Source organism: Schistocerca cancellata, chromosome 11, assembly GCF_023864275.1.
Source record: "Schistocerca cancellata isolate TAMUIC-IGC-003103 chromosome 11, iqSchCanc2.1, whole genome shotgun sequence".
Taxonomy (NCBI): Eukaryota; Metazoa; Arthropoda; class Insecta; order Orthoptera; family Acrididae; genus Schistocerca; species Schistocerca cancellata.
The window spans coordinates 84,017,110-84,042,133 of NC_064636.1; the positions used below are offsets into that span (position 1 = coordinate 84,017,110).

At 40.2% G+C, this 25,024-nt stretch overlaps 1 protein-coding gene across 1 annotated transcript in view; it reads left to right on the plus strand.

Moving 5' to 3' along the window:
- Nucleotides 1-24,585, plus strand: part of LOC126108237 (zinc finger protein 184-like) — a 96,071-nt gene extending 71,486 nt beyond the window's left edge. The window contains exons 7-8 of the mRNA XM_049913467.1: nucleotides 10,837-10,911; nucleotides 23,513-24,585. Coding sequence (XP_049769424.1) covers nucleotides 10,837-10,911; nucleotides 23,513-24,539 — 1,102 coding nt within the window. The 3' untranslated portion in view covers nucleotides 24,540-24,585. The remainder of the gene's footprint in view (nucleotides 1-10,836; nucleotides 10,912-23,512) is intronic.
- Nucleotides 24,586-25,024: the final 439 nt, after the last annotated feature.

Sequence of the window (25,024 nt, forward strand, 5' to 3'; positions counted from 1 at the left end):
TTGTCGATTGTTTCATGTTTATTTACTCTGTCATTATCTCGAAAATATTCGTAATTAATTCTGTTTCTTGAGTCTCTGTTTTGTTGAAGTATAATAATGAGTAAAAGTAAAGTTGCTGTTGCGACTTTCAATGATGGCAACATTCTAAGGTGCAAGGTATTTAGAAATATGGGAATGAAGATAGGTTCTAACATGGTACGAGCAAAGCTTGCTTTAGACAAGGAACGCCTTTGGGCTTTACAGCCCTGTCTAGAAATACAAGCAAGAGTAAACAGGAGGAGGAACAAGAGGAAGCTGGAGGAGGAGTTTGCAGAGGATGAAGATAATCCATCCTATGGACCTGGAATGCACTAAAAAGTTAATCCAATCTTTGTCGCTCGATTCCCAAAACTTTTATTTTCTCATACTAATTACATGTTTTCTAAGGATCTTCCAAACATATTTGTTTCAAACATTCAGTAAATGTTACACAGTACCTTCTGCATAATTTAACACAGCCTTTTTCCAAAAAACTGTATATTTTTGAGTATATAAATAAAAAATTGCAAAAAAATGTTGTGAATATCCATTAGAATTGAAAAAAAAATCATCTTTAATAACTGAACAAAAATTTTGTAAAATCCCTCTGTTAAGTTGTAGCCCATATTCCAATAAATAATCTGTAAAAAGTTCAACTTCCTACCTCAAATACTTTGTGAGGAAAGATGTAATTTATAAGCGTTATTTTAACATTGCAAGTATAGGGCGTTCCGGAGCCCCTTAATAGGGCACAGAATATGGTGGGCGATGTGCAATGACCAGTTTTCATCCAAAATGCTGGACGTGTTCATTTGTTTGTTCAGAAGGGGTGGCCGACATTGTTTGTTCCCTCTCGGCCGGTCGACGATGACAGAAACAATCTGGCAGAAAAATTTCATTTGCACATTACTGATAACTTTATATGTTAGCTTCATAATGGTGTGCCCATCATTTTGTTAATGGTCATAGTTATTGTGATATTTGCATGGAAGTAAGACACTGCGTTAAGTTTGAAAAAGTTTGCAATGAAAACCAGGGGTAACTAGACTTTGCATTTGGTGCATATTACATAATATGTTGCTGCATTAGCTAACATGTTGAAGTTTTCTTTAGACTTGGGTGGAGGTCTCTGTCTGTCACTGATCTCGAGAAAACTGATCTGATGTAGCACACTAATTTGCGACTGTGTGCAGCAGTGAAAAAGCCAGAGTGAAATATCCACAACATTCCTCATACTTAATAAATGGTTTAAGTTTGAAATGAGATTTTACAAATGATAGCATACAAAGATTTTGCCATATGGTGATTATGCGAAACTTCATTAACTACCATATTATTCCATTAACTAGAGACTTTTTCAATGAAAGAATGTAATTTGTAAGGGCCATCAATAGCTGGTGAAACGGGAAACGCTATGGGTTTTGGAACCACATAAGTGAAGAGATTAAATGTTTATTTTTGCACCAAGGATGTGATTTTTCATAAGCTACTGATCTTACTTTTCCTCAACTCGCTCACTTAATAAACTTAATAAACCACTGTTTCAGAATTGTCTCACAATTGCGTCTGCACAGCATGTTAGTGAGGTGACACTGTGTATACTCCACTGTGTCTTGGCAAAAGAAGCAAATTTTAACACGGCAGCAAGAGAAATGTGTAGGTTTTACTCAAAATTCGCCAGTCATGATGCTTCACTGAAAGTTACAAATGGTTAACGAGCCAGGTGAAAATAAATTGTGGCTTTCATTGTATCTTCAGCAGAATTCTTTCTAAATAGTAACCCAAGCAGAGGGGACAGATCTTTCTGAATGATCACCATGCAAGTGTGGGCTCCACTTAATATTTACAAAAAATGGGAGTGTAGGCTTCAGTTTAGAATGGCACTTCCCCTCCAGCACTCAGCATTTCCCCTACAGCATATGCCCATAACCCGCACCACATCTCTTTCCCCACATGTGCCCTGCCGATTGCGCATCTACTGGCAACGTTTTTCTGCTTTGACTCTAACAGGCCTACACTGTATAAATAATTGGGCATTTGCAACAAGCTAAGAAGGTTAGTTGAGTTAACAATGAAGGACACAACGGCAAAAGTAAAAGTGAACAACAAAATGAGAAAGAGCTGTAACTTTACAGATGGCGTGAAACAGGGTGATTTTGTCTCTCTGCAGTCCTGTTCAACTTAGCACTGCATAATCTGATACGAAAAGTAGACAAGAGAGGAACAATAAAGATGAAATCTTACGAAAAGGAAAATTGCCACTCACCATATAGCAGAGATGCTAAGTCGCATATAGGCACAACAAAAAGACAGTCACAAATAAATAAATAAACAAACCTTTTGGCCATTAAGGCCTTCATCAACAATACACACACACACACACACACACACACACACACACACACACACCGCCGTACGCAACTCATACACATGACCACAATCTCGTAAGTAGAGTGTGCAGTGCTGTTTGTGGGTAACAAGAGGAACACAGGAAAGAAGAGAAAGAAGGATGGACATTGATTATAGTGTTGTAAAAGAAAATGGTAACAAAGGAAAACAGCACTGGGTTAGGATCGAAGAAGAAAGGCTATCAGGCAAAAATCAAACAATGGAAAATTCAGGACGGAATGTAACAATATTATGAAAAGGAAACTTGCCACTCACCATATAACAGAGACGTTGAGTCGCAGATTGGCACAACAAAAAGACTGTCACAAATATATAAATAAATCTTTTGGCCATTAAAGCTTTCGTCACATCAACAGTAGAAGTAGACACACACACACACACACACACACACACACACACACACACACACACACACAGTCTCTCTCTCTCTCTCTCTCTCTCTCTCTCGACTGCCTTAATGACCGAAAGCTTTACTTATTTATCCGTGACAGTCTTTTTGTTGTGCCTACCTGCGACTCAGCATCTCCGCTATATGGAGAGTGGCAACTTTGCTTTCCATAATATTGTTACATTCTATTCTGGATTTTCCATTGTTTGGTGGAATCTTAGTCAGATGTGTGCATTTGCAGATGGTATTGCAAATGTGGCAAGCGATGTAAACACCCTTAAAGAAATTTATGAAATAATGGAAGCAAGAAGGAGTAAAAATGGGACTTTGGGTAAATGAAATCAAGATCCGATACTTGGTAATGACCCATTCTAAAACTAAAAGAACAGCACATGACCTGAAGGAATATTCCAGAATTTGAAACACGAACAGCTGCTAGCATGAGTTTCTTAGAAGTAGATACCTTAGGGGTTGCAAAGCAACTCAAATCGCTTGATACGGGCAAGTCTTCAGGTCCAGATTGTTTACCGACTAGGTTCATTTCAGATTATGCTGTTACAATAGTTCCCTACTTAGCAACCATATACAACCGCTTGCTCACCGATAGATCTGTACCTACAGATTGGAAAATCGCGCAGGTCGCACCAGTATTTAAGAAGGGTAGTAGGAGTAATCCATTGAACTACAGACCTATATCATTGACGTCGGTTTGCAGTAGGGTTCTGGAGCATATACTGTATTCAAACATTATGAATCACCTCGAAGGGAACGATCTATTGATACGTAATCAGCACGGTTTCAGAAAACATCATTCTTGTGCAACTCAGCTAGCTCTTTATTCGCACGAAGTAATGGCCGCTATCGACAGGGGATCTCAAGTTGATTCCGTATTTCTAGATTTCCGGAAAGCTTTTGACACCGTTCCTCACAAGTGACTTCTAATCAAGCTGCGGACCTATGGGGTATCGTCTCAGTTGTGCGACTGGATTCGTGATTTCCTGTCAGGAAGGTCGCAGTGTGTAGTAATAGATGGCAAATCATCGAGTAAAACTGAAGTGATATCAGGTGTTCCCCAGGGAAGCGTCCTGGAACCTCTGCTGTTCCTGATCTATATGAATGACCTGGGTGACAATCTGAGCAGTTCTCTTAGGTTGTTCGCAGATGATGCTGTAATTTACCATCTAGTAAGGTCATACGAAGACCAGTATCAGTAGCAAAGCGATTTAGAAAAGATTGCTGTATGGTGTGGCAGGTGGCAGTTGACGCTAAATAACGAAAAGTGTGAGGTGATCCACACGAGTTCCAAAAGAAATCCGTTGGAATTCGATTACTCGATAAATAGTACAATTCTCAAGGCTGTCAATTCAACTAAGTACCTGGGTGTAAAAATTACGAACAACTTCAGTTGGAAAGACCACATAGATAATATTGTGGGGAAGGTGAGCCAAAGGTTGCGTTTCATTGGCAGGACACTTAGAAGATGCAACAAGTCCACTAAAGAGACAGCTTACACTACACTCGTTCGTCCTCTGTTAGAATATTGCTGCGCGATGTGGGATCTTTACCAGGTGGGATTGACTGAGAACATCGAAAGGGTGCAAAAAAGGGCAGCTCGTTTTGTATTATCACGTAATAGAGGAGAGAGTGTGGCAGATATGATACGTGAGTTGGGATGGAAGTTATTAAAGCAAGGACGTTTTTCGTCACGGCGAGATCTATTTACGAAATTTCAGTCACCAACTTCGTCTTCCGAATGCGAAAATATTTTGTTGAGCCGACCTATATAGGTAGGAATGATCATCAAAATAAAATAAGAGAAATCAGAGCTCGAACAGAAAGGTTTAGGTGTTTGTTTATCCCGCACGCTGTTCGGGAGTGGAATGGTAGGGAGATAATATGATTGTGGTTCGATGAACCCTCCGCCAACCACTTAAACGTGAATTGCAGAGTAATCATGTAGATGTAGATGTAGAAGGCATCTAATAAGTGTTTTCAAGCTGCCAGCTGTTCCCATTATTTGAGTGTCCTCTTAACCAGTAACAGTAACATGAGACAATGTGTTAGAGAAAGGATACAAGCAGGGAACAGAGCCTATTATGCAAAATTAAAGGTATTTGAGAATTTTTACGTAAATTGTTTGGGGGTGGAGGAAGGGAAAGAGAAGGAACTATTGGTTTTACCTGAATTGGGGTTTTACGCAGAATAATTAGCGATGAGTAAAATGTGTGCCAGTTCAAGTTTAGAGCCCATGATCTCCTGCTTACTAGGCAATTGTGTTAACCACTGCACCAACCAGACACAAAGTTTATCAAAGTTGTGCAGACTATTTTGGCACACCTCCCAGCCGACCCACATTGCCACCTAGTGCCACATATTTAAAGTCCCTATCCAGTCCTCGATGCTCGCTACTTTGAGATTCTGGCTGGAGGTCGAACGTCGATGTGCATCCACACAGAAGGTGGTGGATTCATTGTCCATTGAGGTGAGTCAGTTATATAAATGTGTAGTGTCTATTCTTTCCGACATGTTCAAACAGACAGACACCACGCAGAATCTGCAGCTGTGATAAATTTTTAGGTAAACTGAAGGTGGAGGGGGGAGAAAGGAAAGAAAAGGGAAGCACTATTGAGGTCAGCTGCATTGGGACTTCTCTAATTACAAGAACAGTCAAGTTAAAAGTATACTATTACCTTGATGACCTGCTGACAGAAGCAGATACAAACAACCTGTGGCTATTTGAAAGGAAAATCCTGTAAAAAAGTTATCGGTTAATGATAGAGGCAGAAGGGTTGGAGAATAAGGTACAACCATGAAGCACAAGAGCTTACTGTATTTACTCGACTCTAAGCCGCACTCAAATCTAAGCCATGGAAAAAAAAAATTCCGAATCTAAGCGGCACCAGAAATTTGAGACTCGAAATTCAAGGGGAGAGAAAAGTTTTAGGCTGCACCTCCAAATTGAAACAAAGTTGATCCATTGTAATATGAGACACAATTTAGGTCGAATGAATGACGATACAGCTACAGTAGTTTGGTTCGAGTCGTAAGCTTAGCAGTTAAGCTTTACCAGGTAGCCATTGCTATGCGTCAGACGCTCTGTCCGTATTTATACGGGTATCCTTTCTTTTTCACGTGCTTCGTCTGCTTTGAATCGATTGCTTATTTTTCTTTGATCTGGTAAGTTCCATTCTCTTTGTTATAGGTGTTTATGTCACTCTAAGCTGAAAATGCATTACTGTACTGTGTCATGCATTGTTTGTCGCATTCTGATGATGAGTGTTTACGAACTGTCGCTGCTCACGGCATGGCTCGCTTTTGTGCACGCTGCTGCTGCTTACAATTAAAAAAAAAGGGGGGGGAAATTGTCTCATTACTGAAACAATGGCAAGAGACTGCTATTTGTTGTTACTTACACTGCTTCTTTCTTTGATAATGTTCAACAAGAACCAAATAATATACCGTGTATGATAGAAGATGTTCTGAACGAGAGTTTAGCAAAAATTTTTCTCCGTTTGAAAATCCTTGCAGACGCCTCTTTAGTACATTACATTCTGCACGGAAATTAGAGTCATCTTAGATTTAAAAATCTAGTCAATTGCCGTGCTTCATTTCTGACTGTATCACTATTAAGCATAAAATAATATGAATATAAACATGACATGATAAGTATATTCTTCCGCGTTTGCTGTTGTCTCACTCTAGTTTCGTAGTTTATTTAAATGAGATAGGAGCAAACACGAAAGAATACGTGGCAAAATGTTTATATTTGTATTATTCTTATGGTGAAGAGAATACTACATGTGATTCACAATTCATAAAAGTTCCTATTAGCAACCACCTTTTCTCACAGGTAGGAAAAAATTCAGAACGTAGAGTTGGCCATATTGACAAACATCCCAAACAGTCTTGCCAGTTGGATTTTCATAGTACATTGCTGCTACATTCGAAGATGAACAATACAGAATTTGTATTTACTTCATTGGATAATGTATGAAAATTCAGTGGTCGAAACTCGGAGCAGAGAAAAAAGCTTTTCTTCCACCTTTTTTTAAAATTTATTTGCTGATGCAGAGGTTTTGGCACCAGGATTTATCTTTGTGCCTGCAAAGCATGCGTGTGTAGCGCTACATATATTCGACGGCAGAAGTTAGTTGTGGTGGCACCTACCAACATTTTTCAGAACTTCTGCTTACTTTGCACTCGATTCTAAGCCGCAGGCAGTTTTTTGGATTACAAAAACCGGAAAAAGTGCAGCTTAGATTCGAGTAAATACGGTATATAAGGGAAAGATGAAGTGAAATGTGTTAAATCCCAAAGAATATGCTGGTTAGGACATAGGGAGAGGATGACAGGGGACAGGATGCCCAAACGAATAATGAAAGGCAGATTTATTCCACCAGTAGGAAGGACCGACCGAGAGCTAGATGGCTGTACAACATTTTAGTCGACCTTACTGAGGTTGAGATCAAAGGATGGAAGAGAAAAGCAGACAACAGAGATGTATGGGGAAAGATTATTGAGGAGACAAAAGCTCATCAAGGACAGTAGTGCTGAAGAAGAGGAGGAAGAAATTGGTTTTGTTTGAAAGTTCAATTGGAGTGTGAATTGATCATCAGTGATGATGATGATGATGATGATGATGATGATGATGTGATGTCATGTGGCGAGAGCCTCCCGTCGGGTAGACCGCTCTCCTGGTGCAAGTCTTTCGATTTGACGCCACTTCAGCAACTTGTGCGTCGATAGGGATGAAATGATGATGATTAGGACAACACAACACCCAGTCCCTGAGTGGAGAAAATCTCCGACCCAGCCAGGAATCAAACCCGGGCCCTTAGGATTGACAGCGTCTCACGCTGACCACTCAGCTACCGGGGACAGACTGATCATCAATAAACCCTTTAGGCTGCTCATAAACTGTTCATCATTAGTAGTGATACTTTTTATGGTTGTTGGGTATCTGTTGAAATTGTATGTGCCAGTATAATTAACACCTTTCTGGACTGAAATTACAGTACACATTTACATAGACTTTTTTTCCTGGCACTGACCCCGAGAACTGAACTGTTTGTTTGAAAGAGAATTATATTACTTTTGACAAATTTCTTTAAGGCATGAGTAGACAGAGAAGCATCAAGTAGTACACTCAATACAGCAAAGGCTACTACAGAACATTCTAGTGTTTTCTAAAGCGGGATGATACAATTCTTAAAAAATCTCAAAAAGATTTGAGATTTCTGTTTTTTTGTTACTAGTAAAGAGTCAGAGACTTTGATGATAACAAGTAGGAGTATGAAAATGTTTTGTAGTTTGTTACCATACTGTAATAGTGCTGTGCCATGTTATTGTACAAGGGTAAATAGAAAATAATGGCTCCTGTCTTTTTAAAATTTTTATTTTACAAGAAAAATTTGTATACTATACATAGGATAACAGCTACAGTGCTCACAATTAAGTTGCCCCTTTTTAATAAAATCCACTGTTTTTTCCCATCTTGATACAAGACCATGTATACCTCTATGGTAAAAATAAGATACCGCTTTCTCAGCCACTGGACCACAGAAATTTTCAAGGTCTCAACATCTGCAAAGTGACATCCACATTGTGCTTTCTTAAGTGGTCTGACAGTACAGTGGCAGACAATTTGTTTGACATGGTGGCTGTATGTCATATCAAGTCACTGCAGTTGCTGGCCAGCTGCTCAGCTCCTAGTTGCATCGGCCTTCTGTGTTTACCCTTTGGTTTTTCTACGATGGTGAACCCATCATCTAACAATGCTGATGTCCACTGTAACAACTCAACTCCATATACCTTCCTCACACTTTCATGTGTTTGATCGGATGTTTCATGAACTGCATTGAGGAATTCAGTCACAGATCGCTGTCTTATATTAAGTTGGTACATAAGTTTATAGAGTTTTTCCACAAGTTTAATAAACATAACAGATACATAAGAGAGACTTCATTCATTAATAATATATTCTCCTTCACTGTTTACAACAATTTGCAGAGCTTAAATACCTTTTCAGTTCTGTGACTGTAGGAATCACTCAGTTTTGAGGCAAAGAATTCATCGAGCCATGTACGGAGTGCATTTTCATCTGGAAAGGAAGTTCCTTGTAAGTTGTTCAATAGAGAGCGAAAAAGGTGAAAAACTTAGGGTGCAAGATCAGGTGAATAACATGGGTGTGAAACAAGAGCATGTATACCTCTATGGTAAAAATAAGATCCCACTTTCTCAGCCACTGGACCACAGAAATTTCCAAGGTTTCCACATCTACAAAGTGACATTCACATTGTGCGTACTTAAGTGGTCTGAACAGTTAGAAGTCTGACATTGCAGTGGCAGACGATTTGTTTGACATACTGGCTGTATGTCATGTCAAGTCACTGCGGTTGCTGGCTGGGTGTTCTGCCCCTTGTTGCATCGGTTTTCTGTGTTTATCCTTCAGTGGTGAACCCATCATCTAACAGTGCTGATATCCACTGTAACAACTCCTTACACCTTCCTTGGGCTTTCATGTGTTTTATTGGATGTTTCATGAACTGTATTGAGGAATTCAATCACAGATCGCTGTCTTATATTAGGTTGGTGCATAATGTTATAGTGTTTTTCCACAAGTTTAATAAACATAACAGATACATAAGAGAGACTTCAGTCATTAAGAATATATTCTCCTTCACGGTTTACAACAATTTGCAGAGCCGGGGTAACTTTTGAATTCTGTGACTGTACGAATCACTTGGTTTTGAGGTGAAGAATTCATCAGGTCGTGTGCAGAGTGCTTTTTCATCTGGAAAGGAAGTTCCTTGAAAGTTATTCAGTAGAGAGCGAAAAAGGTGAAAATCTTATGGTGCAAGATCAAGTGAATAACATGGGTGTGGAATGACTTCCAGATCCAGCTCCTGTATAGTGTTTTTTGTCAGTCCAGCAGAATGTGGGTGGGCAGTATCGTAAAGTAGCTTCAGTGTTGCTGGTAGTTGTTCTCGGAATGCGTCTGCAAGATGACTCAGTTATTGCCAATAAAAGTCAACAATGATGGTTACAACTCAGGGAAGCAATCTGTACTACACTATTCTGTTGCTCTTCCACTAGATGCATAACACTATATTTTGTGTATGTGCGCAGGTATGGGAAGTTGCTACATTCTTTGGAATCAACCATTCCTTTCTTTTTCATTGTTATCATCACCAGTAATGACACAGTATAGGAATGGTCAGCGTCATTTATGAGCCAATTGATGATGAGCAAGCAGAATGCGCATACGGCCATCGCTGGGTTTTGTGATTGCGGCTTAGAGAATGTGATACCTGTCCACCCAATTTTTGAACCTTTCCCATAGCATTAACATGTCACATAATGGTGGAATGATCACACTTCATCACATTCGCCAGTTCTCAGGTACACTGATGTGGATTAATGCATTTAAATGATCTTCATCAAACCCTGAAGGTCTTCCTGACCATGGAGAGTTGCCAATGTCAAAATGATAGTCCTTATTATGAGAGAACGATTTTCTTGTCATGCTCTGTCCAGTAGCATTTTCCCCATAGAATGCAAAAATGTTTCTGGCTGCCTCCAGTGCTGTCACTCCTCTATTGAACTCAAACAGAAGAATATGTCGGAAATGTTGCGATTTCTCCACTTGGCACTCCATTTTCTTGCATCCTCAGCTCCATTCACTGTCTCCAAATGACAGTGTGTCAACTAAAATAGCAACAGTTAACTACAAATAAAAAATGATAAATAAATCCCTAACAACTGCAATACCGATCTGCAAAACAAAAATGTTACGAACTCATGCATCGACTTAGCACGCATGTCAGTGTTGGCCATTTTCTAAACTTATGCAATGGTGCCACCTGTTGATGTTGTGTGCTGTTACCGGAGAGGGCTGTAGAAGTAGTTTTGTGAAAGAGCACCAGATTTGTGATTAATTCATTACCGACTTAAATGAAAGATGGAAAAAAAATAGGAGGCATTACTTTCTGACTGGCCCTTGTAATTTGCTTGTTTTACAGCTCAATATTAGCTAATTCTGCTATAAAACTGTTCCAGGAATCCGAATCAGCAGACACAACATTGGGCACTCCAAGGTAAGATAAACATTATTTGTAAGACATATGAAGCTCTTTTTAGGGGGAGAAGGGGACGGGGTAACCTTTAGTTGGCCCAATCATAACGTGGGTAGAAAGTAGTTTCTACATTGATGTACAGTGTTTCTTTCCATCACAAAAATAACCCCATGAAAACAGCATACTGCACTACCAGCATAAGTCATGGCAGAGAAATGATGTGCGTGTGACAGTCGTCAGAGGCACCAAATTGAGATGGGTTGACCAGGAGATGTAATAAAATGGCAGAAAGGAGCCGTTGTGTTTGGACATATATGTGCTCGCACCATGAATGAAGTTGTCATCTTTGTACTGAGCAAGCCATTGTACAGTGTGTGGCAGAAGGTACCTTGCACCATTACTAGTCATTTCCTTTCCTATTTCACTTGGAAATAGAGTGAGGGAAAAATGACTTCCTATATGCCTCTGTATGAGCCCTAATTTCTCTTATGCTTGTGGTCCTTATGCAAGATGTGCATTGGTGGCAGTAGAATTGTTTTGCAGCCAGCTTCAAGTGCCGGTTCTCTAAATTTTCTCAGTAGTGCTCCTCAAAAGAACATCGCCTTACCTCCGTGGATTCCCATTCAATTGTTTGAACCTACCAGTAATGAATCTAGCAGCCCATCTCTGAATTATTTTGATGTCTTCCTTTAATATGATTTGATACAGATCCCAAACACTCGAGCAGCACACAAGAATAGGTCACGCCATCGTCCTGCATGCAGTCTCCTTAAACCTGAACCACACTTTCCTAGAATTCTCCCAGCAAACAAGAGTTGACAATTTGCCTTTCCTACCACAATCCTCACACACTCATTGCATTTTGTATCACTTTGCTACGTTACACCGAGGTATTTAAACCACGTGACTGTGTCAAGCAGGACACTACTAATGCTGTATCCAAACATTATGGAATTGTTTTTCCTACTCATCCACATTAACTTACATTTTTTCACATTTAGAGCTAGCTGCTATTCATCACACCAACTAGAAACTTTGTCTAAGTCTTGTATATTCCTACAGTAACTCAACTTCGACACCTTCCATACACCACAGCATCATCAGCAAACAACCGCAAGGTACTGCCCACCCTGTCTGCTACATCATTTACATGTATAGAGTGTAATAGCGGTCCTATTTCCCTTGCCTGGGATACTCCCAAAAGTACATTTGTCTTGTGAGAACACCCGCTGTTGAGGACAATGTACTGACTTCTATTACTTAAGAAGTCTTTCAGCCACTCTCATATCTGGGAACCTATTCTGTATGCTCGTACCTTTGTTAGCACTCTGATGTGAGGTAATGGGTCAGAAGGTTATCGGAAATCTAGAAATATGGAATCTACCTTTTTCTCTTCATCTGTGGGTCACCGGATATCATGTGAGACTAGAGCAAGGTGATTTTCACATACCTAATCATTTCTAAATCTGCGCCAATTACTGGACAGAAACTTTTCTATCTTAAGAAAATTTATTGTATTCAATGTGAAAATATCTTGAGGAATTCTGCAGCAAACCAGTGTTAAGGATATTGGTCTGTAATTTCACAAAGCAGTTCTTTTACCTGTCTTACGTACAGGAGTCACCTGTGCTTTTTTTTTTAACTGCTCGGGTTTTTGCACTGACCAAGAGATTCGGTATAAATGTGAGCTAGGTAAGGGGTGAATACCATAAAAAACTCTTTGTAAAATCAAATTGGGATTGTGAATGGTCGTTTCGCTCCCCTCGATTATTGATAATATTACTAGTGATAAGCCAACACGATAAATCATCGGACTTCGTATGATGTGACTGCACACGGGCGCGACAGATTGCACCCGACAACCCGTATCTTGGTGCCTGGAGTTTACAACCTTCATGCTGTGTTTATATTAGTAAATTTCTAAAATTGGGCAATAATCTGCAATACTTCACACAGTAAACTAGGGGGTTGATTCCATTTTGAGGTACGCTACTTTAATTAATCTTCCCTTATCCAGGAGTCTAGTTAGACCGAACGAGGTGGCGCAGAGGTTAGCACACTGGAATCACATTCGGGAGGACGACGGTTCAATCCCGCGTCCGGTCATCCTGATTTAGGTTTTCCGTGATTTCTCTAAATCACTTCAGGCAAATGCCGGGATGGTTCCTTTGAAAGGGCACGGCCAAGTTCCTTCCCCGTCCTTCCCTAATCTGATGAGACCGATGACCTCGCAGTTTGGTCTCTTCCCCCAAACAACCCACCCCAACCCAGCAGTCTAGTTCACAGACTCTAAGTTTCTTCAGCAAGGACCCTTGCTTTTCTTAATATGTCACACATCATATTGGTTACATTTCACATACACTATTACAATAAATAGTACTTTAAAATTGCACATACTAATCTACAAATATCTTTTCACTAATTACCGACACATCTACTATGCTGTGGTGATCTTTCTTTGTTTTAGTCGATGCAGTTATCTTTAATACTACAATTTTAATCACTTTAAAGTATTTGTCCGTACCTCCGTAGACAGCTTTCCCTGGTCTTCTCGATGATAGGTGCCAGGTTACTCCATACCACCTGCGAACTGCATTGTTGTCACTATCACAAACCTTCCCCCTGTTAAAAAGAACAAGCATCAACTTTTCGCCTGGGCATTTTTATGAATCCTATCACCAATTGTGTGCATCAATTTTAAGCAAGAAGGAAGTTCATCAAAATTATGAGATGTTCAGTAATCATTTACATCTATAGTCTGCGACAGCGTTAATGGCCTGTCGCCGCGCCGCACCGTGCAGTTTCCAAGTAGTGCTGCATTGTCAACTCGGCGTTGGGCAAATTGATGGCAGCTATGCTACAGACAGCTGCTTTAGCCGATGTTTGGTCTGTCTCGCTACTGTCAGGTTCATGGTACTCTGCTCCCCATTCTGTGATAAATTTATTAAATGTACCTAATAGCTGCGACATACGCACTCAACCTTTCCCAGTCATAACTACATTACAAAATAGTGATACATATTCTCTCTCTGCAGAATGGATTCTTTAATAAATTGCACCTTACAGAAAGATTACGCCTTCCGTTCCTCTTGCTTTACAAATAAAAAGACAAAAGAATCAAATCTAAACGACCCACCCCAGGACGAACAGCATTTTAATCTATGTTATATCGCAGACAGAATAGAGAGGGAAGTAAAATAAACAAATTTGTTTGAATGGCCATTATCCGCAGCGAGTATATAAATAATCGTTTATTGAAATAATTGCCTTTTCTAGCTGCAATCTGTTTTATTAATCCAGACGCGTTCCACATTTTATTTTAAGGCATTATCGGTGGATATCATCTGAAATAGTACACTGTGGCTACATTCCGTCATTGTAGATTTAAATCTTAAATGGAAACACCCATTTTTTTATTGCAGATTTGGATTCTCCATAAAAAAGTAATCAAGTTTTGTCTGAAACATTTAAACCATTGACAGATGGCGCTGAAATTGAGAAAAAAGTAAAATTGGGGAAGAACGGTGAGGGTATTCGCAATGACGAGGTGGACAGTGCATGCATCCATTTTGAGCTCATTGAGTGCAATTTCGAATAATGTTTTCACTCGGATGTCATCTGTTTGGGAAACAATCTGCATAAAATTGCGCAGCTGCAGCGTAATTGTTATGGCATTCACCTTAAATTAACATCATATCAACAATCTCTGTAGGAGTATAGTGAGCCATGTTTCGCTAAAGAATCATTTACTTTCGTCAGCTGATGTTTACGGTTCAAAATCTGAAAGTGAATTGACGTATGATCGCATTGCACCGACCTTTATACGGAGCCATAGTTTGCAGTTTGGCCACGGTAGCACCACAGTCGGGTGAGTAAAGTAATTGTGAAGAGTCCCTAATGAGATTTTAATACCATTCGACCTCCCTCCATCAAAAACTGTGGCAGGTAGGATACCTTTTGGAAAAAAATAGCTTAATTTGACGTAATGAAAGAATTGGTGTATATTTTGTATTGATTTGATGCACCCTTCTCAGATCATTCTAAATAAATCGGAGTTCTTCCCCAATTTTAATTTTTCTCGATTTCAGCGTGATATATCAATGGTTTAAAAAACTGTTTCAGACAAAACTTGATTACTTTTTTTATGGAGAATCCGAATCTGCAATAAAAAAAGGGGGTTTCCAGTTAAGATTTAAAAGTTGCCCTCCAACCCACCCAAAGGGGCGGGAGCTGGGGGTCACATGTAGTACCATTTGATGTCCCCCTTTGAGCTTATGAACCTGTCTTACCCACTATTTTTACCCAACGTATAGTTTTTGAGATAATCTCATCTGAAACTTCAGATGGTCAACCTTGTATAATATTTGATGTTATATAAATATAAGTGTGCTCTTTCTCAGGAGTGTCTGTGTACTGTTGGCTTTATCTACAAGAATTATGCTCTACTTACAGCAAGATTTTCGGACTTTTGTGTTTAGTATTGCATTACACATGTTGGGAAGATTCTGCAATTGCAAAGAAACAGTGATCAAATAAGAATGACCTTAGGGTTTTCTAAAAAGTGAGAATCATGAAATCATTTTTGTCTTATGTTGAAGACATTGTAAATTTGTATGACACTATTTGCAATGAAATTTTTGTATGCTGATGTCTTCTGACTGTATGTGGAACTTTCCTTTCTGCCTTATGAGATGTTCATGGGTCTTGAAGTTACTACTGATGTATTCTACAGGCAGAACAACATGGCTAGCTTACAGACAAGGGAGGAAATGTATGTTTTAATAGAGCAGACGTAGGAATTTTATGCCCTTCCATACTGTAAATAGAGTTACGATACGTTAACCAGACACTGAGGGCACTGCAATCGCAGATACCATGTTCAGACACACGCACTGCGCGCACAAGCTGCATCGTTTCTGAACATTCAGCAGCATGTTGAACTTGGTATGCTCAACATTGGCATTCAAATGCACAGTCCCTGTGCTGGCAGCCGTAAGCTTGTGTTCAACTCTCAGAAGTTTAGGTAAGTGTACCTCTGGGAATCTTTTCACTTTTGGATAACAGTAAATTCTTCAGTGGAACTGCAAATACTCCATGCTGCATGCAAACCCAAATGTACAAATTAATAAGAACAACATGACTATCTTACAGACAAGGGGGGGGGGGGGGGGTTAAAACCTCTGCAATTGTCATTGGTGTCCCATTTGCATATCAAACCTTGCATTACTGAAGAAAGAAAAAGAAAAAAAGTATGCATATCACATGTTTGAATAAATATTAAATGTAGATAAAAATGAATTGTCAGATTGGCTACAACCAGAAGCATTTCAGAACAAAACAGATGCAGTCACTGATGTTTAAGTGTTTCTTGTGATTTTAAATTTGAGGAAATTTGACGTAAAAGAGATCGAGCTGTTGTCGATCCTGATCTGGACAGAAATAAACTTCTGCTTCAGCACAGAAATGCAAAACATCTCAGTCGAGTAATAAAGAATAGATCACATTTAAGACACTTCAAGAATTTCTCAGAAAATCATACTTTGAAGTTTTCAACCAGTTGATTGCATCACCCAAGAACACATTCAGCAATGATTCTGCAATATTTTAAACTGTTGGAAAAATTTACTCTTATACAATTTAATGGTGTTGATAAAATTGTAAAATTTTATGAAAATTATTTTGATGAAAAAAGACGCCTAAATGATAGTGATGTACTTTTTCAACTTTTGAAGAGGCAAAATGAGCAGGAAAAGAATTTGATAGAAGTAGCGAAGTCCTTAAAAAATATGAATGAACAAGAGGAATAATCATAGGCTTTGTACACTTCGTTGACTTGCTTATTACAGTCCCTGGACCATCCTGTCCTAATGAATATGGTTACTCTTTCTCACATCCATTCATGTCTTATTTAAGATCAACTATGTTGCAATATCAACTGTGTTATATAATTTTGCATATTTGTTGCGATATTAACAATAAACTAGATTTAGATGAGTTGTTAACTAAGTTTATTTCGTGCACACAAAGCACAGCACAGTTCTTTGTATTGTGCAAGTGACTTTTTGTACTCGACAGCATTTAATAAAGTCAATAATATTTAACGAATCATTTTGAATTATATTTACAAGCAGGAGACTTCTCACAAAACATAAACCACCGGGCCTGATATGTTGTGCTTGAATGTGGCTGTAAAGAGACCTTTCTTCATAAGTTTTGGAGATTTTACTGTTCCAGTGCTGTCTTCCCATTTGCACAGAAAAATATCCTCCAGTGTTGGTCAATTCCACATGTTGTTGATGGACTTGACGCATTCAATTAAAGCACTGTGGTCTCCTGGTTGGTAATGACTTGAAAACTCTTGAATAAATTGCATTTTACAAATAACACTCTAGTTTTCTACATATACATCTACATTTTGCAAATGAATGTATTGTATGGGTTACTTGTGCCCACAGCAATATTACATTTGAAGGTTATAAGTGTTGTTCAGGACCGGTTGAGCCCAAATCAATTGACAAAAACATTGGGCCCAAGTAGCCCACTTTTGCACTTTGTGTTGGAAAGCTTTTGAAAGAACATGTTTATATGTCTTGCATTTTAAAAACATTAAACTTATTATAGAAAAAGTTGTAAAAGGTCGAAACTTGAAAAAACATCATTTCCCATCGGTCTGTATCCATTGATGGTGCCGGTGTAGATGAAAGCTGATGAGTTGTTTGTAACAAACAAGACAAATCGAAGCCTCTGGGGATCAGTATATCAACTAATAAATCTGTCTGTACTAAAGACACTGTGTCTGCCTATGGAAAATCATAATTCTAACACTCACAACAGTTCTCCCTGAAAACAGACTGCAACTTTTATCCTTTTTGGGCTGAAGATAACACTGTGGGCTCAAATAACCCTAGCCTAGAGTCCATTTGTTTAGGTCACACCTTACAACTCTGCTGTGTACCACTTCCACTTGTCCAATTTCCTTGAAATTCTGCATAAGTACATATGTAGTCTCAATGGCAATACTGCTATCTGATGTAATGACCACACAGACCATCTCAGCTGCTACATGGCCCCCTCCCTCCCTACTCTAGCCCTTCCATTTGTGCCACCCAGGACACATGGATTCAGTTATGAAGTCAGTTTTGTGGTTCATATTAGTTTTATAGCTTATGATAAATTGGAAATTTAATAGATATATACAATAGCGTGCCCCATACATCTGTATTTTTATCACAAAATTTTTTCTGGGTTTGTGAGCAAATTGTATATATATATATATCATAGAGGGAAACATTCCACGTGGGAAAAATATATTTAAAAAGAAAGATGATGAGACTTACCAAACAAAAGCGCTGGCAGGTCGATAGACACACAAACAAACACAAACATACACACAAAACTCTAGCTTTCGCAACCAACGGTTGCCTCGTCAGGAAAGAGGGAAGGAGAAGGGAAGACAAAAGGATATGGGTTTTAAGGGAGAGGGTAAGGAGTCATTCCAATGCCGGGAGCGGAAAGACTTACCTTAGGGGGAAAAAAGGACAGGTATACACTCGCACACACACACATATCCATCCGCATATACACAGACACAAGCAGACATTATATATATATATAATAGAGGGAAACATTCCACGTGGGAAAAATATATTTAAAAATGTCTGCTTGTGTCTGTGTATATGCGGATGGATATGTGTGTGTGTGCGAGTGTATACCTGTCCTTTTTTCCCCATAAGGTAAGTCTTTCCGCTCCCGGCATTGGAATGACTCCTTACCCTCTCCCTTAAAACCCATATCCTTTCATCTTCCCTTCTCCTTCCCTCTTTCCTGATGAGGCAACCGTTGGTTGCGAAAGCTAGAGTTTTGTGTGTATGTTTGTGTTTGTTTGTGTGTCTATCGACCTGCCAGCGCTTTTGTTTGGTAAGTCTCATCATCTTTCTTTTTATATATATATATATATATATATATATACACCTAAAAACAAAGATGATGTGACTTACCAAATGAAAGTGCTGGCAGGTCGACAGACACACAAACAAACACAAACATACACACAAAATTCAAGCTTTTGCAACAAACTGTTGCCTCATCAGGAAAGAGGGAAGGAGAGGGAAAGACGAAAGGATGTGGGTTTTAAGGGAGAGGGTAAGGAGTCATTCCAGTCCCGGAGCGGAAAGACTTACCTTATGGGGAAAACAGGACGGGTATACACTCGCGCACACACACACATATCCATCCACACATATAAAGACACAAGATGTCTGCTTGTGTCTTTATATGTCTTTATATGTGTGGATGGATATGTGTGTGTGTGCGAGTGTATACCCGTCCTTTTTTCCCCATAAGGTAAGTCTTTCCGCTCCCGGGACTGGAATGACTCCTTACCCTCTCCCTTAAAACCCACATCCTTTCGTCTTTCCCTCTCCTTCCCTCTTACCTGATGAGGCAACAGTTTGTTGCAAAAGCTTGAATTTTGTGTGTATGTTTGTGTTCGTTTGTGTGTCTGTCGACCTGCCAGCACTTTCATTTGGTAAGTCACATCATCTTTGTTTTTAGGTATATTTTTCCTTCATGGAATGTTTCCTTCTATTTATATATATATATATATATATATATATATATATAGGGAAACATTCCACGTGGGAAAAATATATCTAAAAACAAAGATGATGTAACTTACCAAATGAAAGCGTCGGTATGTTGATAGACACACAAATAAACACAAACACACACACACACATACAAAATTCAAGCTTTCGCAACCCACGGTTGCTTCATCAGGAAAGAGGGAAGGGGAGGGAAAGACGAAAGGATGTGGGTTTTAAGGGAGAGGGTAAGGAGTCATTCCAATCCCGGGAGTGGAAAGACTTACCTTAGGGGTGTATGTGTGTGTGTGTGGGGGGGGGGGGGGGGGGCGTGTGTATACCTGTCCTTTTTTCCCCCTAAGGTAAGTCTTTCCGCTCCCGGGATTGGAATGACTCCTTACCCTCTCCCTTAAAACCCACATCCTTTCGTCTTTCCTTACCCTTCCCTCTTTCCTGATGAAGCAACCGTGGGTTGCGAAAGCTTGAATTTTGTGTGTGTGTTTGTGTTTATTTGTGTGTCTATCACCATACCGACGCTTTTGTTTGGTAAGTTACATCATCTTTGTTTTTATATATACGGGATGAGTACCCTAATGTTACCGCTGGATACATTTCATAAACCACATCAAATACTGGCGAATCGATTCCACAGACCGAACGTGAGGAGAGGAGCTAGTGTAATTGGTTAATACGAACCATAAAAAATGCACGGAAGTATGTTTTTTAACACAAACCTACATTTTTTTAAATGGATCCCCGTTAGTTTTGTTAGCACATCTGAACATATAAACAAATACATAATCAGTGCCGTTTGTTGCATTGTAAAATGTTAATTACATCCGGAGATATTGTAACCTAAAGTTGACGCTTGAGTACCACTCCTCCGCTGTTCGATCGTGTGTATCGGAGAGCACCGAATTATGTAGGGATCCAAAGGGAGCGGTGATGGACCTTAGGTATAGAAGAGACTGGAACAGCACATTACGTCCACATGCTAACACCTTTTTATTGGTCTTTTTCACTGATGCACATGTACATTACCATGAGGGGTGAGGTAAACGTACAAACGTGGTTTCCGTTTTCAGTGGCGAAGTGGAATAGAGTGTGTCCCACTGGAAACGCATCGACGTATGTGGTATCAGCATGATGGTGCACCTGCACATTCCGCAATTAACACTAGGCTGACCCTTGACTGGATGTTCGACGGGCGTTTCATAGGACGTGGAGGACGCATAAATTGGCCAACCCGTTCTCCTGATCTTACACCTCTGGACTTCTTTCTGTGGGGTACGTTAAAGGAGAATGTGTACCGTGATGTGCCTACAACCTCAGAGGATATGAAATAGCATATTGTGGCAGCCTGCGGCAACATTACACCAGATGTACTACGGCGTGTATGACATTCATTACGCCAGAGATTGCAATTGTGTGCAGCAAATTATGGCCACCACATTGAACATCTATTGGCCTGATATGTCGGGACACACTCTATTCCACTCCGTAATTGAAAACGGAAACCACGTGTGTACGTGTACCTCACCCCTCATGGTAATGTACATGTGCATCAGTGAAAAAGACCTATAAAAAGGTGTTAGCATGTGGACGTAATGTGCTGTTCCAGTCTCTTCTGTACCTAAGGTCCATCACCGTTTCCTTTGGATCCCTACGTAATTTGGTGCTCTCCGATACACACGATCGAACAGCGGAGGAGTGGTACTCAAGCGTCAACTTTAGGTTACAATATCTCTGGGTGTAATTAACATTTTACAATGCAACAAACGGCACTGATTACGTATTTGTTTACATGTTCAGATGTGCTAACAAAACTAACGGGGATCCATTTAAAAAAATGTAGGTTTGTGTTAAAAAAACATACTTCCGTGCATTTTTTTATGGTTTGTATTAACCAATTACACTAGCCCCTCTCCTCACGTTCGGACTGTGGAATCGATTCGTCAGTATTTAATGTGGTTTACGAAATATATCCAGTGGTAATGTTAGGTGACTCACCCTGTATATGACCCGGGACAACCGGGATATCTGGGAAAAACCCAGAATTTTTTCATCCGGGAGAAAAATGGGAAAAAGCTGGGAATTTTTTAGAATTCTGGGAATTTTTCATTGTTTTAGTTTTCAGTTAAATTTTTGTGATTTTTGACTTGTAAGAACCAGTACTCTAACAAAGGATATTACTGTATCCTGCTACTGCGAAATAATACTGCAGCAACAAAACATGAACGAGAGAAAACAAAACAAAAATAAATTTTAAGTTGCAAAGGAAATACACCGTATACGACAACAGAACAGTGCTCATACAGGCATCTGCCAACAGCAAAGTGTGTCATAGGCTTTAGGAAGAATATGCAGTGCTTCCTAACAACAAATTGCCTCCGATGAGTGTGTCGTTATAACTGTTTAAATTAGATTCATTTGAGCAGTTGCAGGTGGGCTCTTGTGCATGCGCAGTTGAGTCTCATTTCGGTAGTACCTTCTCCCGCTTCTGGTTACAGAAGTGTGACTGGGCGCCACTACTTAATATTGCCCCAGTTTGGAAATATAGTAAATCTGGGGCTGATGCACAGAGCAGTCTGAGTTGTGGGGAGGTGGGTCGTCTCCATGTGACCTGTGTTTACATTCAGTGATTTTGTTGTTTCCTCTTCGTTTATTTTAAGCCGAATTACAAATTTTAATATAGTTCACGAAATTCTGACGCTCTTGAAATATCCTCTGATGTCTTGTTTCTTTTATGACATAATGTAAGATCTCTTAATGTTTAACACGAACAAACACATGGGGTTCCTGCGTCATCGTAGCTGCACAAGCAAGGTGATGCCTGTTATCTGGCGCTCTCTGGCAACTGCTGAAACTAACCTATTTCTAACAGGATGCGGGAAAATATTGCGAATGATGGTTTGAAAAGCATTACATTCAAAGCAAATTTCCTTTCACACAAAATAACTATGTGTGAGAATGTACGATGATTTTCTTAAATGACAGAGCATTTGACTCTCATTTAAAAATCAACTCTGTGAGGACGACCATCTAGAAGAATTTTGAACCCAGAAGATCAGACATTTACGTCATTATTAAAAAATTTTCCTGGCACATTTGTGTGATGTATCTTAAAGTGTAACACGCACAAAAAATATCAACATTATATGTGGAAGCTTAGCTTCTCTTCCAGCCTATTAATCTTAGAGACCAATATTATATGTGAATGCTAAGTATATTAAGTTAAACCATTAACTATTCTTATTTATGGGTTCGCGCTACTGAAGAGTGATCTTGCTATTGGCTGACTACATTACATGTCCTACGCTATCATCAGCTGGCGAGATCACGTGACATGAGCTGTGACTGGCTTACAAAAGCACATCGGAATCTCGATTTCAGTGCTTCGGAAAGTGACATGTGGTGTTTGGCGGAATTCAAATTTATACCGTCATACCTTCGTAATATGAAAATATGCAGGGTACATGTTGCTGCACATCAAAGAGATTTCAAAACATGTTTTCCTCCCCTGATTTTTGTTTTCTAAAGTGCCGGTAAATTCTACGTCGGTATATAAAACCATAGACATTCAAAGGATTGATGAGTTTTACAGTGCCGAGGAAGACGGAAAAAGTGTATTTTCACCTGGGAGAAAGTGTATTTTTAACCGGGAAATCCGGGAAAAATCCGGGAATTTTTTTTCGTTGTCCATGTATACATCCTGATATATATATCCAACATTTTGGTCCCTTTTGCAAGCGACCTTCTTCAGGGTGTTTTTGCTAATGTGGACACAAACCTAATAAAAAAAAAGTATTGAATAATAAAAAATTCTTTCTACTGTAATAAACATTGAGAAATACTGATGTAAAATTAGACTGTGACTGAGGAAATAAATTACATTTACAAAATATATGTATCACATTGTGTATTAGTTTTGTTTATCATGTTGTGCAATACTATTTGACATTTTCAATTACATTACAAGCTGAAATATGAAACGTGCAACCATTACCAGATTTTCTAACACTGTCTCTGCAATTTTTCAGGTCCATCCCGCAGGGCCAGGACCGGCCTACTACTGACATATGTGCTGCCATAATTGCCAGAAATGACGGTATCCCACATGGTGATAGTAATCACAGTGGCAGCAGTAAGGAATGTGACAAGAACAAAAGGGACAGACTCCTACTGTCAGGACAGGTGGTGTGCTCAGAGATGCAGGATAAAGTAGGTACCCATAAAGACACCTATTCTGTCACAGACAGCACGTCGAGTGACAGATTCCGCAAGGCCACCTCCGATGCCGATTGTAATCGCTACCGGACAAGTGCCGACTGCGAGAGTGTCTCCCCGTCAGGGAACGACCGTGTCGTCGAGCTGCCGTCACTGCCACCTGTCGAACGGGACGTCTACACGTGCGACGTCTGTCGGGAAGCGTTTACCGACAAGGGAGCTTTGAGAACCCACTTGCAGCAGCACGTGCTGATATGTGACATCTGCCACAAGGCTTTCCGCGGCACCGACGGCCTCGAGGTGCACTACCGGACGCACGCGGCCGAGAGGCCCTTCCCCTGCGAGGCCTGCGGCAAGGCGTTCTCGCGCAGCGATAAGCTGAGGCTGCATTCGCTGCAGCACACGGGCCGGCGGCCCTACCGCTGCGATACCTGCGGCGAGACGTTCTCGCGCAGCGACAACCTCAGGCAGCACACACTGCGGCACACGGGTGAACGCCCCTACAGCTGCAGTGACTGCGGTAAGAAGTTCTCGCGCAGCAATAACCTCAGGCAGCACCGTCTGCAACACACGGGCGAGCGACCCCACGAGTGCGGCATCTGCCACAAGCGGTTCACCAACGGCAGCAACCTGGCGCAGCACTCGCGCGTCCATACGGGCGAGCAGCCCTACCGCTGTGACACCTGCGGCAGATCGTTCACGCGAAGCAGAAACCTGAAAGTGCACCGTCGCCCGCACACGGGCGAGTGGCTCTACTCCTGCGACGACTGTGGCAAGGCGTTTGTTTACGGCAGTGGCGTGCAAAACCCCAGGCACATCCGAACACAGGTGGAGTCCTGAGACTGTGCCCTTTTCTGGAAACATTTTGCACAGACGACCAGTCTGAACTGGCACTCGTGGCTCCACGGCTTCGGAAAGCCGAGAGGTTCTGCTGACAGTGCAAAAATGGGTGCTTATGAACTTGCCGTACATCTTACGACGATTTCACACAGTCACACCCTTATTCTAATTAATATTGTTGTAACAGGGATTCCATAATACAATCAGATCATTACAAGTTAATCATTTGCAAATGCTTCAAGTAGAATAGAAATCTTATGTACAAATTAAAAAATTTTTAGAACATAATGTTTCACATTGTAATCGAAAGTATTGAACTTTGTATTTTCAGCTGTGTAGAAATATAGATGGTCTCATCTGCTTGCTGCTAAAAACAGGTGTCACAAGTACTTTCTGTTTGGAGTACAATGACCGTTCCACAGACCACCGGAGCCAGTAGACAGAAAACTTCGACATCACTTGAACCTGTGTTGCGTGTACACTGT